Source organism: Drosophila mojavensis, unplaced genomic scaffold, assembly GCF_018153725.1.
Source record: "Drosophila mojavensis isolate 15081-1352.22 unplaced genomic scaffold, ASM1815372v1 contig_74, whole genome shotgun sequence".
Classification (NCBI taxonomy): Eukaryota; Metazoa; Arthropoda; class Insecta; order Diptera; family Drosophilidae; genus Drosophila; species Drosophila mojavensis.
The window spans coordinates 10,807,504-10,828,576 of NW_025318899.1; the positions used below are offsets into that span (position 1 = coordinate 10,807,504).

Here is a 21,073-nt window from a genome sequence, read left to right on the forward strand (position 1 = left end):
CCACCTGAGCTGGATGGCTGAAAGCGAGCCTTCAGGCTGTTCAAATGGTTTTGATGCTCGTTGGCAATGACTGCAGCTGCCACAGCACTTGCCACGTGTTGCACTGCTGAGGCATTGCTGTTGTTGCTGCTGCTGCTGCTGGTGCTGGTGTTGTTGCTGGAGTTGTTGTTGTTGCTGGTGCTGTGGTTATCAGCTGAGTTGTTGTTGCTGCTGTTGCCATTGCCTGTTGCTGTTGCCGCCGCAGCAGCAGCAGCCGCCGTTGCAGCAGCCGTTGCTGCAGCTGCTGCTGCTGCCGCCGCCGCCGCCTCGTTCGTCGAGCTTTGGGCCTCCATGAAGCTGTTGCTGCGCTGATGATAATGCGAGTTCTCCTGATAGATGCGCTGATAGCTGAGCGTTGGCAACGTCCACGAATTGTTGGTTTTGTAGTGGAAATTGCCGGTGCCAAAGATCGAGTGGGTGTTGGTGTTGGATGCTGCAGCGGCAACAGCTGCTGCGGAGGAGAGTGTGTGTGCCAGCTGAGCAGCATGATGTTGGTGCTGCTGCTGTTGCTGTTGTTGTTGTTGTTGTTGCTGCTGCTGCTGATGTTGATGTTGCTGGTGTAGCTGTTGCTGGTGCGGATGATGTGGATGCAAGTGCGGATTGTGTGCATGTGGATGATGTTGCTGAGGATGTTGCTGCTGATGCTGCAGTTGATGCTGCTGCTGCTGTTGCTGTTGCTGCTGATGTTGCTGATGTGCATGTTGCTGCTGCGCGTGATGTGAGTGTTGCTGCTGCTGCAATTGCTGTTGAGCTGCAGCCACGGCAGCAGCATGTTGCTGCTGTACATGATGTTGCTGCAGCTGCTGCTGTTGTTGTTGCTGCTGCTGTTGTTGCTGCTGCTGCTGCTGTTGCTGATGATGATGATGATGCAGCACTGCTGTTTGCTGTTGCTGCAAGTTCCAGGCATTCGCCGCTGCTGCTGCGGCGGCTGCAGCAGCTGCTGCTGTTGTTGAAGAGCTGTTGCTGTTGCTGCTTTTGCCGGAATCATTGCTGCTGACGCTGCTGCGATGGTTGTCCATTGCGGCTGCCGTCGCGCCGGACAGACTGCCATCGTTTCCGCTGTCGCTGTTGCCGCCGCTGCTGCTGTTGCCGTTGTTGTTGGTGTTGTTGTTGTTGCTGCCGGTGCTGCTGCTGCTGCTACTGTTGTTGCTGTTGTTGGCACCTTTATTGCTGCTGCCGCTGCTGCTGTTGCCGGCTACAACTGCAGCCACCTGCGAGTTGAGCTGCTGAAAGTATTGCGAGAGCGTCGCATTTGCGTGCTCCTGGACAAAGAAGCCGGCGCACGAATTTGTATCCGAAGACATTGTTCAACACTGTTTTCTTAGCACTGGTTTAGCTTTGAGTTGCAGTTGATTTTGTTACTTTAATATCGCTTAAGTGGCGACGTCTTTGTGATTGGCGTGATTATATTTGCTGCACAGCAATGAAAACTTTGGCCAACTGCCTAAAGTTGTGCGCATCTTTCACTGTTTAACAACACTGTTATTTTAGTTTTTTTTCCTTTTTTAGTTTAATTGTAATATCTAAAATATGGCAAACATTTTTGCTTTCGTAAGGAAAGGCGATTATTAGTATTTTACTTCTGGCTAATAAGTTTATGGTTAATGATCATGATAATGCTAATGATAATGAGCCTGCATAATGAGCAGGGTTTGATGTGTTTCGGTTTGTTGTAAGCTTTCTTTAGTCTGATGAGCTGTGTTAAACTATTTTCATTTGCGGTTACGGCGATAAGAAATAATATATATATATATATATATATATATATTTTTTTTTTTAAATACAAATCTTGACGAAAGAAAGTTAGTTAATTTATGATTATAATATAGATTTTGTTTTAAAAATTGTAATTTAAGATTTGATTTGAAATTCTTCTTTTTTGCCTATTTTAATTGAAAAAGTCTAACTCGAATTTAGTTTTGATTTTTAAAATTTAAATTAAAAGTTGCAATATAAAATTTTAAAATTGTAAAAATTAAAGTTAAAGTTTAAATTAATTAAATTTTAAATTTTATTTTTAATTTAATTTTTTGTTTTAATAATATTTTTGTATTTCTTTTAAAATAAATAATAATTATAAATAATACTAAGAATTTTTGTAAAATTACAATTTTAAATTTTTTTAAAATTTTATTTATTTATTTATTTACTTTTTAATTTATTTTTGTTTATATTAATACCTTTTCTAATTTATTGATCTGTTCTATAAATTTTTGGCTTGCTGTTTTTGTTTTGTTGTTGTTGTAATAATTAAAATTAAAATTAAACTGTTTGAAATTAGATCTGTAATTTTAGCACTGTTGCTTGCTTGCATATGCTACAGATAGAAATATCTTTAACTATATCTATTATATGTTTCTATATATATATAATGATATTTGACACTAGAGCACAATCACTGTTCACATTTGTTCTTTTTACTATAGACTTATATGTACTATATATGCACGTACATATATATATAGTATGCGATATATCAGTTGTAGATTTTGTTTGATTTGCTTTTCTATTTGCGTTGCACTTGCTTTCTAGAACTTTGCACCTTTGAAAAGCCTTTCTTTCGACTCAATGCGCAATTGTTGATTGCCTTAGGAATTTTACAGTTTTTGAGTAAATATTTATTTTGATTAACATTGTGTATTTAATTTAATTTAATTTAGTTTGTTTGTATTTTTTATTATTTTATTATTATTTTAATATTATTACTTTTCTTCTATTTAGAATTTTCTTCACAGTTTTTCGCGTTAGAGTCGCACGCGCAGTTGAACGAGAACGATTTGGACATGAGAACGCGATGCGAACGAATGCCGGGCCACAGCCGTAGCCATGGCCGAGCCGCAGTCTCAGTCACAGTCTCAGTCGCTGCCCTTGCTAGCAGCGCTGCCAGTGCAGTCGCTGCAGACGCTGGCAGCGCTGTTTGTCGCAAAACGCCTACAAGAGGCAAAAAAAAAATCGGAGGAGAGGGAGAGAAAAAATAATAAAATAAAAGTGCCGCAATGTAAATTGCAATTTTCTGCAAGTAAGTTAAAAAATGAAGCCCTAACTGCAACTTACGTAAATAGTGAAGGGAGGCCCTTAAAGTTAATAAAAAATATATAGAGAAATATATACATACATACATCTGCACATATGTTTATATATCTCTCTCTAAGCCAACTGATAAATAGCGCAAAAAGCTAGTTCGCAAAAAAGTAATAATAAATAATTTCTATATAAATAAATACAAACATTAGTGTCAACGGCAGCGCAGCGCGGCGCGGCGCGCAGTTCTGTAGCTGATGAAAATTCAGTGAGCGAGCAGCGCAGCGAAGAGCGCTGCCAGCAGCGACAGCGACAGCGGCAGCGGCGACAAAGTCACGCGGATTCCAATATGACCCAAAGCCCAACGTCTAGCAAAGTTCTAAGCACGTGTTGTGAACACACCGGGACACACACACACACATACACACACATGCACACACAAACATACACACAGGGCAGCTGAGACTGAGAGTCAGTTAAGCGCACACACACGCATGCACATGCCATACACATACACATGCACATGCACAGGCAGAGGCACATGCATATGCACACACAGGCACGCGTTGGCGCGCACGTTGAACGTTTCGTTGCATTTGGCATAGTTAAAGTAGCTAAACACACACGCACACACACAGCTAAAAATATATGCAAGCTCTCGCTCTCTCTCTCTCTCTCTCTCTCTTACAGTTAGCAAAAATAAACAACAACAACAACAGCAGCAGCAGCAACGACCACCTCATAGACAAAAGCTGACCGCTGCAAGTCTTCCGTTTCCTGTTCTAATTGCTTTTCTCTCCCTCACTCTCTCTGTGTGTGCGTGTGTGTGTGTGCCACAAAAGTGATTAAAGTATCGATGACGATGGTGAGCTTCGAGCTTTGAGTGTGGCACGCGCACAAACAAATTAATTGGCTTGCAACACGTGACGTATGCGTAATTTCATGGAAAGATTCGTTTGCATCTGCTTGCTGGCTGGGGTTGCCTTGGCGACCTTTTTAAGCCCCAGGTGCAGCGTGATTCGAAGGGAATAATTTCCATTATTTCCATCATTATTATTAGAAATTATATTAATTAAGCGCAGTACATAAAAAAGGTGATTTTTTTTTTGCAAACAATTAAATTTTCAGTTAATTCGCCAATTTATCTACTTTTCTGGTAAATTCATTAGGGCTCTGAGCAAACGCTCGATTCGAGAAGTTTCGATTGTCTATCAATGATGTAAAAGCGTAGAATTATCTAGGCATATGTGCTACGTAAGGCTCTTAGAAACGTCAGAGAGAAACCTGAAGAAAAACTGTGATAAGGAGCACTGGAAATGGAACTCTCAAAGTGGAACAATGAGAATTGGAGTAATGTATATATGAAGCAAAGGCAATGAACTGAAAGACCATTTAAAAAATTTGAAATTTAAACATTACAAAACTCTAAGTGGGGAATGCATATATATAAACAATATGAATATTCGTAAAGAAGGAATTGAGTAAATAAGTAAAAAGTGAAAAGTTCGTATAAATTATAATATGAACAAATGAAAATGAAATAATCTCAGAATGGTCAAATGGAAAATTTACAAAACATGATTAATTGAAAACAAATTTAAATATAGAAAATCTATAGACAATATATTGTGTAAAGACCGTAATTAAATTATATAAATCGAACAAAAACAAATGGTTTCTTATTAATTAAACTAAAAATAGTATTGAATTCTTATCAATTAAATGAAATGTACATTTAAGTGCTCACATTTAAAAATATATGTTTGCTTATGCCATAAATAGATTAACAACTATTTTTAAACAAATTGTGAACCCTTGCACTCGTTCACGCTGAGCTGAGCTTAAGGTTCGTCAAGCAGCTTAGCTGTTTCACATGTCAACAGCCCATCTCTCTGCCTCTCTCTTTGCATTTCCCCCTTCCTATCAGTCAATCAAATCCAAACGGCACGCATCTGGCAAACAAATCAAGCATACAACCCGTGATCCGTTTATTTTTGAGTGCACAGCAACAAGTCGCAAATGCTCGTTGTTTGCCGAATCTCCTGGCTGTGGGTCGTGCGTCTGCCAATAGCGCGCAGCGAAGCGTAAAGGATTCCCACAGCGTGCGCTGCCATTGGCGCAGCTGCTTCGTGTGCGTCGTTCGCCAATCAGAGCAACAGGCGCTGGCAACAGTTGCCAAACGATGCGTTGCTGTCAACGCCAGCGACGACGCGTCGGTGCCGACAGCGACAGCGACAGCAGCAGCAGCAGCGGCTGCGACGCAAGCGAATCGACAAACAGCTGCTGCGACGTCGTTTGTCGTCGCCGCATCGTTGTCAGGTTTTCTATTTGTTTTGCTGTCAGTTGCTGTGTTGTTGTACTATCACGTTTAGCTACCACGTGCGCCGGCCTCCGTTTTGCACATGTGTGTAAATGCGAGCGGGCATTTGTGTATATATATGTGCGTATGTATGTGTGTAATCAAAAGCACACAAACACACACACCCATACATATATATAAATACTTGCCTGCAGTACCGCAATGAATGAGCGTAGTCAAGCACAGGGAGCGAGCAGAGTGAGAGAATGAGCGCGCGCGAGAACAAAACAAACGCTCAAAATAGCAAAGAGGAAGAGCGCCGCAGCCTAGACGCTACGACAATACGAGAAGCACGAAGAATAAGCAATGCACAAACAATACGCTAGACGACTGCAGAGTTGTTGTTGTAGTTGCTGTTATTATTATTTTCTTGCAGGCTAAAGCAATGCATCGCACACACACATAGAGCATGCAAATACACAGCAGAAGCAGCCGCATCAATGACTCACACACACACACGCACTCATATACTGAAAGTTTGACATGCAAGAAAGCGAATACGCAAAAATAACTGGAGAGTTGAGTTGAGTGAGACAAAGGAGAGCATAGTAGCTCACTCCATCTGACTCGCTCTCTCACACTTACACTCCCCGCCTTTGAGCACTTAGCTGTTCCCTGTCAAAGTAAACAAAATAATTGTAACAATTACAAATGGGGGCGTGTCAATGAAGGGGAGGGTTAGGCAGTTAGCGCTTGTTTGCCCGCTGCCCATTGCTGTTTATTTATTATAATTTACATTTTTTTGTTCATAGCCTAATTGAACACACACACGCATACACATAGAGAAAGAGAGAGATAAACACACACAGTTGTATTTGCGTTTGACGACTATTAATAGTTGCTGTCAGTCGTTATACACGTGCTTTACTGTACAGCCATTCGAGTGCTCTCAACTTGCAGCACTCGAACAATTATTTGAGATGTGCTTAAACGTTGTTTTTTTTTTTTATACCCTGAACCCATTTTCAATGGGAAATCAGGGTATAATGGTTTTGTTGAAATGTATGTAACAGGGAGAAGGAGGCGTGGCAGACCCCACAAAGTATATATATTCTTGATCAGGGTGACGAGCTGAGTTGATTTGGCCCTGTCCGTCTGTCTGTCCGTCTGTCCGTCTGTCCGTCTGTCCGTATGTATGAACGCGTCGATTTCAGAAGATATAAGAGCTAGAGACTTCAAATTTTTTTTAAAATGTCCGTAATTACAGCGCGCATATCAAGTTTATCATTAAAAATCGATAACTCATCTCGATCTTTTTTTATCGATAAAAAACCTTATCGAAACCCAGTTATAAAATTATATCTTTTACACCTTTATTGCTAGAGTCTCCAAATTTTTAATGTATGCTTATATGCAATTTATACAATTTCGGTTTTTGTTAAAATTTACCCCCCACCTCTAAATTCACCCCCTCACCCTCACTTTTGTAAAAAGCGTATTTCAAATACTAGAGACTTGTGCTTTGGCAATTACGTGCATATTCATGTTATAATCATAATCTAAAAGTTTCATGAAGATCGTACGTCTATAAAAAAAGTTATTAAACAATTAAGTTCTCATAGTAAGCGCACACTGCAGCCCATGCGTGTTTATGCGTGGTTGCTTGTATGTGTATGTGTTTGTGTATGTGTTTGTGTATGTGTGTGTGTATGTGTGTGTGTGTATGCGTTTGTGTCTGTATGCGTGTGTGTGTGTATGTGTGTCTGTATGCGTGTGTGTGTATGTATGCCTGTGTGTGCGTGCGTGCGTGCGTGTGTGTGTGTGTGTGTGCGTGTTTCTTGTGTAAGCTGAAAGTCGCGAAAAAGTATTGAAATATCTATTGCTCCAAGGGTTCAGGGGATCTCGTAGTCGAGCAGTCTCGACTAGAGCTTTCTTACTTGTTTTTTTTTTGTTTCATTTTCATGGCGCCATATATTTTGAGTAGCAATAAAATAGTAGCAATAATCAGTTGACCCAGTTGAAAGATATACTAGATAGTTATAGAGACTATATATCATATGGGGCAGCTCGATATAGTGGAGTATTAAAGTACATAGTTTTAATGGGCAATTCGAATAGGCTTTTCAGCTTGTTAGTTAGGATGACATACATATATACATAGTATATTCGTATTTATAAATGTTATATGTAAAATGATAACAATATGTTGTAAATTTTTTATCTTAAACTCTTTTTACTTTTATACAGATGTATTTCCATAGCACAAGTTCTACACATTTCTTTTGCCTCAACTGAAATTAGCTGTTCTTAACTTAACTATTAGCATATATTCCACAATTTTGCATGAACAAATACTGAATGATTTAGTCACTAGAACAACAAAACTAGAATCTATCAAAGTACCGTTAGAAACGTATAAAAATAGTCATATAAATAGCAAATGGAAGACGCGCATTCATATGGTAATCAATTGAGATGTCTGATGAGAAACGAAAATATATGATCAAAGTAAATGTTAAATCTTATCAGCAACCGGTTCCGGTCAGACAGACACACCTTGAAAGAGTCAAAAAGAGAGAGTGACTGAAAACATAGCTAAACATACCAAAAGGTATGATAACAATAAGCCGGTGCAAAGTTGAAGTCAATTTGTAATCGGAACGGAAATCGATTTAAGTAATTTAATAAAAATCAAATTAAAATAAGTAATTGAAATTCAACTTGGCCAAGTCAGCGCTAAGCAATGCAGCCCCTGGCTTATTAACCTGTAGAAAATTTGAGCTTTAATTTGAAGCGCGCTAACTGAAAGGAAAAGAAGGCAAAGGAAAAGGAAACCGCAAATGGCAGCGCTGCTGACGTCGTTGACGCCGCATCGACACGCAGCGCCAACATGTGACACTGTGTGCGAGCCAGACGGAGAAGGAGAAACAGAGGCAGCGGAAGAAGCAGCGGCAGACGCAGAGCAAAACACGAAATTTCATTGCAATTTGTTGTCGTAGGCAACACAGCGCGGAAAAAAAAACAAAAGTGCAAAAAGAATTGAAATTAATTGCAATTGGCCGAAAGGGGGCGCTACACACGTGTTGCTGCGCGCGTTCTGACTTTTGTGTGCGGAGGGAAGGAGGGCGGCTGTGGGATGCGCCAGACAAGCTGCCTACAGCATGAGAAAAAAAGAAAACATCAGCAGAGCAGCGGCAGAAGCAGCAGAGCGGAAGAGCGACAGGCGCGCGCTAACACAACAGACAGTAAAGCTTTAGAGCATCAGCTTTTGCAGTTGATACGCCAAACTGCCAACAGAGGGCGCTGCAATTCAAAAGCTTTGCTGCTGCTGGTTCTGCTACTGCTGCTGCCAGTGTTGCTGGCGAGCACACATAAAAAAGTAGCATACAAAATAGTAGTAGCCGTACAAATTTGTTTATTAATCAAACAGCCATTTATCGATGCGTGCAGCATAATCGATAAAAATTTCTTATCAGACAGTGATTTAATTAAACGAATATGTCCAATTGATTGATTGATACACAATGGCTGCCAGTTTAATTAAGCAAATATATCAAATAAATTAAAGACAAATAATCAACAAGCACACACAGAAATTTCATTCAAATTGGAATTGGAGTGAAAACATTTTTGGCTCTTAATTGTGCGTGTGCTCTTCCTGTCTCGCTCACTTTCGCGATCTTTTTCTCTTTCTCATTCTTTTCATCTCTGTGAAATGTTATAAATAAATCGTGTTAAAACATTTGCGTTTCATTCACAAAAAAACGACAAAAGTGCGAGCGAGACGAAGCACAGCCCATTGCCAGCTGCCAATTGTCGCCGTTAGATGGCGCCACACATACGCTATTCAGTTGTCCAGTCGGTTTGTCGGTTCATTTGAGTTAGATCCTACACAAACCGGTATTAATGACATTATTTATGCTCCAGCTGACAACCGGCAGCTTCCAATGGAGATTATATCAAAATAATTGGCTTGCAAATGCTAGCGGGGGATTTTCTAGTTGAGCCAGACAAAGCCGAAACAATTGCCTTCAATCAGCAAAGACTGCAAAGCTTTTGTTGTAAAACTTTTGCAATTTCTTGTTTTTGTTCTCGTGTTTAGGGCAAGGCGAATGGCATGGAATGATTGACAGATGAACTAATTGACAGAGTGATGGGCTGACTGATTGACAGAATGACTAGCAGATTGAGTGACAGACTGGATAATTGAATGACATATTGACCAAAGAATGATTGTGTGAATGACAAACTGATAGAAAAATAGATAGACTGAGAATTGACATATTAACTGAATGAAGGACTGATTGACCAATTGACAAACTCTACTGATTAAAATATTAACTGATAGTCAGATTGATTGATCGATTTATCTTTTGACTTAAGGAATATTTGATTGATTGACCAATGATGATGAGAGAGATTAATTATACTAATTATTTCCTTAATTTTAAAAGTTTATGTCCCTGAAATTGCGATGTAAGAGAAATGCAAGTCAAAGAAAAGTGAGGTAAAACTTTCCATAGAAAACTTTGCGCTGAAAGTTTTCTTTTTCCATGCTAAAGTTTTCTTTTCTTTTCTCTAAATTTATTCTTCTATGCTCCGCTTTACGATTTTCGTTTTATGCTTTTCGTTTTTCCTGCTATTCAAAGTTTTTCCTTTTTCTATTTATTTCCGCATTGACGTATTAAATCAACTATTTAAATATATATTTACCTAAAACAAACTAAAAATACTAGCACGAGCAACATTTTCAGCCTTACGTTTTGTGCGTCATTCGTAAACGTTGGCAATTTTCTTCTTTTTTTTTTTTTCTTTACACCAGCATTATGTTCCTAAAGAACTTCGGCAAAAACTTGGCGGCGTCTTTCATTTTGGCCACAGTTTCTAGTGATTTATTTAGTCGAGCATATATTTCAGATATTTTAGATATATGTACATATTGATGAGTCCCCGAATAGAACTACACAAATATTTCCAATTTGTTGTCTCTAAGTACAGGAAAAGAACTGTTAGCTCGACTAATTCCTCGAGCTTTTCAACAAAAATATTTGCGACACTTTTTTCCCTTTTCGTTTTACTTTGACAGTTCTAAAAATGTGTTAACAGCAGAAAAAAAAATAAAATCAAAGGCGCGTGTTAAATTTCAAATTTTCATGTAGCTCAAAATGTTGCAAGTATTTCAAAAGCTAAACTAAAATTTGTGAAAATTACTTTGAAATGCCTAACGAATGACAAATGCCTTTTACCCCAGTTCAGAATGTTAAAGTGGGTATATTAGGTTACTTATAAATCTGAATAGTAGATATGATATGGAGGTATATATTCATTGCTGTTCAGAATGAAAAGTTGACTTTAGTTAAAGTTGATTTCCAATATGACGTATACTTAATATTAAATAGCATAAGAAGTATTATTATTTTTTCTTTTAAGGCCTTATGATATTTACATATATTTTTTACATATATATATATTTTTGTTTTAATATTTTCTTCATTTTTTCCACTTTGTAGCACTTATCACTTATGTATCTATATTAGGTTCGGGTATTTTCTAGCAGATTTTTCCGTTTTGTTTTTTGTTTCCGTTGTTTCCGTTCGAAATGGAAATTAACTCGAGCTGTTGCCCGAAATGATGTAACCGCGTTTTCTAATTGCCGTCGGGCACAGCTCGCATGTGAAACTACTTCGAACTGGCAATGCAGTCCCCCTTTCCCAATACCCCAACAACAACAGCAGCAACAACAACAATTGCAACCCCCTTTTCAGCTAGAATCGCCGACAGCTCTGCATTTCGGTTCGGCTCGGTTTGACGGGCGTTAATTGAGCTGCTTATTGTTATTATTATTATGAATTGTGAATTGTCTGTTTTTTTATGGTTGTTAGAATTGTTGTTGTTGTTGTTTTTCTTACTGCTCTGCCTGTGTTAATTGAGCATGAGATATTTGCTAAGCTCATCCGAAAAAAATCCCCCAGCGTATTAAATAATTCACTTGACTTGTTTCCCTTTTTTTTAAGCGACCTCAATGTAATTTTAATTTGCCAAAAATAATTCGTAATGAAAATATGATTATATGAGAGTGAACAGCAAATTGAATTTTATATTATAATCTATTTTAATGTTTGATAGCACTTTGTATATATCTCTATAAATTTTGCAATTTTTCAATATAGCTTAAACGTAATTATGAATATTTATATAAATAATTTTACCTAATTTAATTTTTTTAATAAATTTAAAAAGCCTTGAGCGCAATAAATAAACAAACAAAAAGTTTAATTTACATTTCAAATATTTAAAATTTATTTATTTAAAATATATATATATATATTTTTTTTAATTCAAAAAGCTTTCTTTATTTATTTTGACTTTTAAGCTTTCTACTTTTGCTCACTTTTTCATTTAAAATTAATTTCTACAATTTAAACTCACTTAAAAGTTTATCCAAAAGTTTTCCCCCTGCCACCCCACTGGGATAAGCGTGCTTGGAAAACTCTTTTCCTCTGGCACACTTATCAAATTAGTTGCAAACAAAAAATGGCACAAAAATGTTGTTGTAGTCGAAAATATTTGTGCACATCTTGCACTTACACTTAATTAATGAAATTAAGACACAAATTGAATAGAATTTGCAATATTTTTGGCATAGACTAGGGCAGATAGAGCGGCGAGTTCTACTCACCCACGTGTTGAGAATTCATAGGAGAAGCAAAAGGAATTTGACACTCACCTGCAAAGAGAGCAAAACAAATAGAAATTCAATTAAATGCGAAATTTATAGAATATGCTAAAGATACATGTGTTTCGGTCTGATGTGATTAGACTACGTCTTGTGTGGACAAAAGGGGTATATTGGCTTTCAGTTATATGAAGTTCAGATTAAGGTTTTTGTTGGGTTTTCTTTGGGTAGTTGTAATTACAATTATAGAGTTAATATTATTAAGTTTAAGTAGAGTACGACTAAGAATATATTATAAATACTCCCATAACATAGCTCGAAACTGAATCTTTCAATTTCTTCTCAGAGTATCACTAAAAGAATCTCCATATTTGCAGCACTCCATAAACCTTCAACAATAATAATAAATTATCAAAAAGTCTATACAGTAAAATATTTAAGAATTACTAAAATACATTCAAGCTAAACCAAACTAATTGGAACGATTCCAAATGATTCAAAGAATTTTCACTTTTCCTGCAAAACGAACGAGTATTCGACAGTCGTTTATGCTTCGCAAACATTTCCGCTGCTCTTTTCGGCTATTTTCGACTATTTGGGCAATTAAAAGTACAAATCTAATAAGCAGAGTACACACAAAAATGCCCATAGAGCAGAAATTCGTTTGCTGCAGGTGTGAAGGCAGGCAGGTAAAGGTAGGCAGAGCAAGCAGGTGACTACATTCATTAAGGAAAAACACAAAAGTCAGCATGTCAGCTAGCTAGAAAGAGATGTAGAGGGAGTGAGAGAGAGACATCAAATCTCCCTGCCTTGCAATCATATATAAAATTGTGTGCCAAAAAACAAGAAGGAAAATAAGGAAAATTCAAACAGCAAAGTGCAGCGAGTGAAATTTTCATTTAGAAAATTGTCGCCAGTTTTTTTTTTTTTTTTTTTTTTTTTTTTTTTTTTTGACACTTTAACTACTTGTTTTAATGGCCAAAAAATATCTTGGATTACCCTGACACCCACACACAAAAGGCCAAAGCCAACTGCAGTTTTTATTGATTTAGCTGCAGTTAAGCATATACAGTTGGAAATATGTGTATATATGTGTGTATATGTATATATATAAACATAAAAGTCGGCTCATTAAGTATGCAAACATTTGGCCAGTTTACCGCTCTCCCTCTCTCTCTCTCTCTAACTTCCCTCAGCCAGCTGTCTATTTCGCATTACGCATACGCCCCATTTGCTCGCGTTTTACAAGTTGGCACCTTAGCCATACAAATTTGATGGATTCCATTGAAATGATCAAAGCCAAACAATATTGGCAAACAGCCGTTGCTTATTTGTGTATATATGATATATGAGATATTTATATGTACATATATGTATATACAGGTATATATGATATTTGCCTATTATGCCACAGATATCGCTGCGATATTGTTTCTTATTTTATTTTCTATAAGCAACTGTAAACACCTTTCTTTGTTTTGTTTAAATCAATTGATTTCTGTATTTTTTACAGATTTTTCGGGATACGGTAAATGCTGGAAGTGCATGCCAGAATAATATTATTGACTTCTGTGTACCTCAAGCCTGAAGCAAGTTGATACCTTTAACTAGCTAGAGATCAAATGGCATGTTGTTTGTGTTTTCGAATACCCTAGAGTTTATGGAAATAGGTATAATAGAATTAAAGAGAATTACTGTTACTTAAGTGTATTTATGCCTAAACATCACAAAATGTGGCTTCAATGGTGCATTATATTCTCTTACTTCAGTTTTGAGGAATGTGTTCTTTCCTTGCTCGATAATTTAATATTTCTATTTTATATACAATTTATAATGAAAACATCTTTGTATTTATTATATATTATGCAGTAGAATTTCGATAACTCGAAATGGCAAGGGGATCAGTTTTTTTTTTTCGATTTACACAGAAATTCAAATTATCGAAAATTATGAGAACGAATTTCTTGCAAGGGGATACAATTTTTTTTTTATTTTTTATTTATCGCGATTTTTGAATTGTCGAGATTCGACTGTAGTAAATATCAATGAATATTTTACCATATATCATACGATATATTCTACTCCAGTTGAGTAAACTTTAATATATCATCTAGTATAATAAACCAATCACCCATTCTATCTTCATTTGCCATGCCATCAATACCCATTTAAACAGTTTGACTTAGTCTGCTCCATGCAAGTCCTTGAAGCAGTTTCAAGTCGAGCACAATCTCTACATAACCTCTATATATATATATATTCAACTTCGCTGTCAACTTTAATTGATTGGCATGCTCTTTTGGCTATCTACACATTCGAGTTGCTCTTGCATTAGCCAGCATTAGCTTAATTATAGCCGAGTTGATATTCATTCTCATTTCACGTTTAATTGACAACAATAACAATTTCGCCGTCCACTTACAGTGCGCGCTCCCCCTGCCTCTCTCTCTCGCTCATTCTATCATTCTCTACTCGGTTTTCCTTTTCGCCCGCATTTTCCGGCCACTAACCGCAACTTAATTGAAACGAAAACCAAAAAATTTTAATGAAGCTGCCATCGCATTTTCATTTGCTGCGGCTGCTGCGCATTCTTTATCTTCATTCTGCATCTACTTATCACCCTCTTCCTCTCTCACTCGGTCTATCTCTTTTTCCTTTTTTTTTCTGTCAGTTTTCTTTTTGCTCTATTGGCACTTTATTTGTTTTTTATATTTTCTTTTTTTTACTTTTTGTTACATTGTCGCCGCTGCAGTTGCTGCTTAAGTGTTTTTTATTTCAATGAAATGACTGTGGCTGCGCCTCACCTCTCCCGCTCTCCACCCCTCTCTCTCTCTCTCTCTCTCTCTCCTCCTTCACCCACAGCCGTGAATCGACAACTACCGCTCGACGCTTTCATCAAATGCAAAGCATTCACAATTTCTTGTTGCCTTGCGCACACTTTTGTACACTTTATATATTTATACGTTTCAATTTGCACTTTGCGCGCATACCCTGTAATTCGAGAGCGCACAGTTCATAGGAATTATAACACTCAATGTGTTTGTATTAATTGGCGACATTTAAAACTGGCAAAGGGGCAGATATTTAGTTTGCTCTTTTGTGTAACTCTCTCTCTCTCTCTCCCTCTCCTGTTCTTTGTAGATATTTCTATCCTACTCGCTTTGCAATTACATTTATAATAATGCACCATATTTATAGCTGTACTCAGAAACAACTCACTTGGTATACTTTTTCTCTCTTTATGCCTTTTACGTGATCGTTATACACATTTCTCCTTCTCGACCTTCCCCTTAAGCTCTATTTATTTGCCTAGCTCCCTCCTCCCTTTGATCTCTGCATTCACTTTCGTTGTGGAACATTCTCTCTCGCTCTCTCTCTCTCTTTCTTTATTTATGTGTTTCTATCTCTCTCTCTCTCTCTCTCTCTCTCATTGCTTCGTTCTTGCTAGTTTAAGGCATTCTCCTCCCATTTGCATTCAATTTGCTCTATCTCTATCTCTCTCTCACTCTTACTCTCTCTATATAAATATCATTCTCAGTCAGTCTCTCAGGCACAGTCCTCTCTCTCTCTCTTAATCTCTCTCACTCACTCTCCCTTACTTACTTTCTATTATTTCATATATATCTTGTCTATCATCTTTATCTGTCTTCCACTCTCTCTTCCTTTCCCTTTCCCTCCCTGTCAACTTCTCTCCTTGAACAAGTCTTAAGCCTCTGTCCGACTCTTCAGCTTTTGGCTTCTGCCATTCTCTCTACCCTACACACATTTCCCTATACTTTACAGGGTATACCGCTTGTCCATCAGCAGCATTTCCTGCCTTCAGCTTTTGCCATTTGCCTTCTGCTGAGTGCAAGATGCAAGCTCATTGCATTTGCTACACTTTTGTTTTTATAGTCATGTGCGTGTGACAGAGCTAGAGAGAGAGAGAGAGAGAGGCAGCGCCAGCAGGTGTGAGGGGGAAAAGAAGAGGCAGACAGAGACAGAAAGATGGGTTAAGGGGTTTCTCACACGGGTTAAACGCACCTCAATTTCAGCTATGCACGACTAATTATTGACAGGCGAAATGCCTTGGGAAACTACGCGATGCTCGCTTTATCTATTATGCTCTTAGTATATTTGCTGTTATTGTTGTTGTTGTTGTTTGTTGCTTTTATATTTTGATGGTAGATCTAACGAATTAAGTCAATTTTGGCAGCTGCTGCAAAATTGTTGTTGTTAATGCATGTCTCATTCGCCTTGCCAGCCAAAGCACTTGGCTCTTGCCTTGCCTTGCCTTGCCTTGCCTAGTCTTTGCTTCTGCCTAGACTAGACTGGCCTAGCCAGCGTGTTAATTGAATAAAAAGTGTAGCATGTGTAGCAGCAGCAGCAGCAGCAGCAGCAGCAGATGGGTCTAGAGGGGCAGGGGACGTGAGGTGTGGCAAGATGTGTAAAAGAAAAACTTGGAGCAGAAGTGCAAGCTATGAAAATAGTTGAGAGCGCACGCTTTTGCCACTCAAGTGGCTAGGCAGCAGCACGTTGTTGTCACTGCTGTTGTTGTTGTTGTTGTTGTCGTCGTTGCTGTTGCCAGCTGCCCTAGCAGCAACAACAACAACAACAAGTAGAGCAGTGCAGAGCATGCAGCTGTATATCTTAAAGCTACACTTGTAGCTACTGCAGCATCTAGCCGTATCTTGTATATCTCCTCTGTATGTGTGTGTGTGTGTGTATCTAATAAACGCAAATTGACTACCTCGAGGAAGATAGCGAGAGAGAGAGAGATAGTGTAGACAGAGAGAAGCGGCGAGCGCAGGGCAACTGGCAGCTCGTGACACTTTAATCTGCCGGATAAGGTAAATAGACAAAGTAGCGCATTAGATCACAAAATACACAGCGAGCTTTAGATGTTAGTTACAATGTTACTTGCTGTTGTTGTAGGTTGTTGTTGTTGTTGTAGCTATTGTTGTTGCAGCTATTAAACAAGCAATGACTGACATTAGTTGTGGCTATGACCTAAGCCTCAGCTAATGCAGCAAATCATTTCCAACAAAAAGGTGTCACAATATTTATACGAACTTTGTGCTCATTATTTGTTTATTTTACTTCAACTTGCAAGTCACGATGGATTGGTACTGTATATACATATATAATAGGCTATAAAAATATTAAAAAATTAAATACTACAAAGTGCAAAGAACAAGTAAAATCTATTTATATAGACTGTGTGCTTTAAGCAATTCAAATTAGAATGAGACTTCAAGTAGCAGCAAAAACATGCTAACAGAGTTTCGTGAAGCTTGTTAACAGCATCATGTTAACATAATAAATACTTAACAGTAGTGTACATACCAGACTTAGGCATTTTCTATACCTTTTCTATTTAAAATATATATGATTTATTACAGTGTATAGCCCTTTCCATATCTTTATTTACGATATTCCCCTTTTATTTTATAATATTATATATACTCTATTAATTATCGTCACATCTGGAATTTCATCAATTTATTACACTCACATTTTCACATCGAACTCAATACTTCCCATAACTCCACAGCTACAATAAATAACTATGTAGCTCCACATTTCGAGCAATCGAAAGGTCTTTGCTTATCAGCAAGACGACAGCGTCATTTTTCTTACCCTCTACCAATAGCAGGCGCTACTCGGGCAGGTAGCGTTATTTACAACCTCGGCCTGAGTAAACTATCCGCAAATGGTGTGAATAGCATGCCAACTACAAATGACCCCAATAAATTACACAGCACACGAGTTCCACGAAACCTTACTCCTTCTCCACCACCACCGCCTGCCACGCCTCCTGCTAACCAGCTAAAGCTAACCCTATGAACGTGCGAAAAAAACTGAGGCAAAACATTGTAGCCGAGAGATACGAACGGGTCAGTTGGACAGATTGTTGTCTCGCCTGGACATTGAGTGCAAATACGAAAAAAAAATTGCTATAAAAACAACGAATGAATCACAATCAACGAACAGAGTTTATTTTCAAGTACAAATATAAATGACACGGTAGAGTTTTTGGGTAAACAAGAGTTTGGAATTGATCAAATTATATAGATAAATATAGAAGGTAGTTGAGGTACAGTTTAAAAAGATTCTAAACAAACTTTTTATTTGTCATCTATTTGTTTATATATTAAACTCGTTGGATATATTTTGACGTTTTCAGTTAATAGACATATTTACTTTTATTATATGTTATAGTTAAACAATCTATTTTATTTTAAATTATGACTGTCTTAGTAACTTCTGTAAGTACTATACCGAGTTTTATCAAATTCTATGAAAAGAAAGCTGAGGTTCATATAGGTTTCTTTATGGTATGATTGAGCGATTTAGACAGTTCTTACTTATGTCTATCGTAGAGTCGAATAGAACAACTATACCAAATTGCAGCAATTTCTACCCACTGAAAGCTGAGTTCTTATAGATTACTTTTTGGCAAAACTGATTGATCAATATGATTCTTGGTTATGTTACATATATAGTCAATTTTAACAACCATACCAAGTTGCAACAATTTCTACCCATTCAAAGGCGAGTTCTCATAGGCTAATATTAGCATCTCTGCTGCTTTGGACCACAAAGTAATTTATTTGTGATATATTTAAGTCAACTGTTGCAACTGTACAAAAAGTGTGCGCATCTAAATTTATGAAGTGCATTTCATTTGATGATTTGTTTTATTTTCATCAAATTTCTGAGCAAATATGTTGTCATATTCATAAATGTTTGTTGTTGTTGTTATTGTAGTTGTTGTTATTATTGTTGGCACTTCTACTTTCTATAATAACACGACCGGCTGACTAGCTGGTTGGCTGGTTTGGCTGGCCGTGCTTTCATTTTATAGACGAATTCTGTTTCGTTTTCATTTGCAGTCGCATTTATTGGCACCCCGCCAAGCAATCTCCACCTATTGTATAATATTCATATCGCAGTCCGATATAATGTATATGGCATGCATATAAATATATATCGAAATATATACATAAATATATCTGTGTATATTGCTTTAATCAAGACAATAAAAATAAATACTACATAATATTTTATTGCTGTAAATTCCGCTTCATATTTAACGCTACATTTTTTGTTTAGTATCTGGTATATTTTTAAATAGTATTCTTTTTTTATGTTTGCTGTATATCATTTTGGTTTGGTGTTTTTATTTCTGTTGTTAAATTTTGTGTGAGATTTTTGCTCGTAAATTTAAATAATATTTCAAACTTGTTGTTGCTATTCTTAATTTTAATGGCATAGTTATTATCCCACATATATTTCTCACTCTCTCTGTCTGTGTGTGTGTGTGGATTAGGGAATACAACCAAAAGAGTGAACCACAAACAACAAATAAATACCGTTTGAGCGACAACTGTTAGCCGTGAATGGATCAAACTAGGTTGAATTTAAAATTTATGACCTGCCGCCTAATTTATTAGATGAATAACAATCAGAGCAAATACCCAGATTTAATGGTCACTAACAAGCTGTTTGCACAGTAGATGTCATCAAAAATATTTAAAAGATAACATTTGACAGGAGTGCAGGAGAAGAGATCGAGAGCGAGAGCGAGAGAGACAGAGATGATTAACAGTGGCTATGTTAGAGTGACAAAAATATAAGAAATATATAGAACTGCAGCTACTGAGAAAAGCTTTCCATAGAGCATGAATATTGAAGTGAGAGCGACAGACTGGCTGTTAATAGAACTCCTACAGAAGAGCGCAGTATAACAGAGCTACTGCTATATAACAGAATAATAGAACAAGACACGGAGCATGCAGGCTAACAGAAAGCTTCCCTAAACAGTGGACGCCAGCATTTTACTCTACACAGAACATGTAGCATTTAACATAGAATAGTTAGCTATGGTTAACATTAACTGTAAAGGTAAAATTTAATATGAACGATCTTAACATAATTGTATAAAAGATTGCACATAATGAGTAAATAAGCCATAACAGAGCCATTAATGTTAACTTAAAGGAATAATACAACAAGTGCCAAATGTAACATAGCATCAAGCAAATGCACGGCATTTAGCTTGGCTTAGTTCAAAAAAAATATATTCAAAGAGCATAATAAATTGGATTTTATTCGTGTTTAAGTCGCGCACACTGAATGCCAACCCAATTACAGTTCAAGGCGATGTTAAATAGCCAAAAAGAAAATAAAATAGAAGAAAATATGATGATGTGGTAAGCTTTTTCTCTTCTCTTGACTGCCCCAGCAGCTTCTGTTTAAAGTTTGCGCACATTAATAAATGAAATGCCATTTGTCATACTCTGCTGCTGCTGCTGCTGCTGTGGATGCTGTGGATGCTGCTGCAGCTGCTACTATTTCCGTGGCCATTCATTTTGTCTGCTGCTATCTAATCAAACGGCCTTGAGCAGCAGCAGCAGCTTGTGTGCCTTTTTGGCCATGGTCTGAGCGTAGATTATTGTGGCATGCCACAAGCATACAGAGCGCACACAGATTGGCGAATGCGACAGAGATGGCAACTGTGAATCCGACTGCAACTGCAACGGCGGCTGAGGCAAATGTCAATGAGCCAAACGAAACGAAGGAAAAGCAAAGAAAATAAAGCCAAAAATGTGGCTAAATTTAATTTGTAAAGCGAACGACGAGCAATACCTTTCAAACAGGCGATGCTGTGGAAAAATACCAACAAGAAAAACAAACTAGAAAACAAAATCAGAAGAAGAGGCAGTCGAACAAGAAGCAGAGTGAAAGCGAAATGCCAAAAGAAAAACAAATCGTTTGAAATTCGCACAAAAATTATGAGAGATGAATGACGTCTAAATGTTCTTGAAGGTTAAGACAAATGGCGCACGTTGACGCTAGCTTAAACAGCAAGGGGAGGGAGGAGGGGAAGAGAGGTGTGTGTGTGTGTGTATAGAAGAGGCGTGGCAGGCTATAAGCTGTTGGGGCATGAGCGATTACAGAAGGGGGAAGCGCAGCTGAAAAAACTTTAGTCAGCAGACAAAAAGTTAAATTTGTGCATAGCCCATACAGGTAGACAGCTACACTGAGCGAAAAAG

General features: G+C 37.6%; 1 protein-coding gene across 9 annotated transcripts in view; it reads right to left on the bottom strand.

Annotated features, from left to right (window-relative positions):
- The window catches only part of LOC6582072 (hepatic leukemia factor), a 71,765-nt gene that overhangs the window by 19,174 nt on the left and 31,518 nt on the right, over positions 1-21,073 (bottom strand). Inside the window, exon 1 of one of the 9 annotated variants that reach the window (XM_032731942.2) lies at positions 5-1,579. The exons of 7 other annotated variants lie outside the window; for them this stretch is intronic. In XM_032731942.2, coding sequence (XP_032587833.2) covers positions 5-1,343 — 1,339 coding nt within the window. In that variant the 5' untranslated portion in view covers positions 1,344-1,579. Of the gene's footprint in view, positions 1-4; positions 1,580-21,073 lie in introns of those variants that run through there. One more of the 9 variants, XM_032731943.2, reaches the window with a different exon arrangement.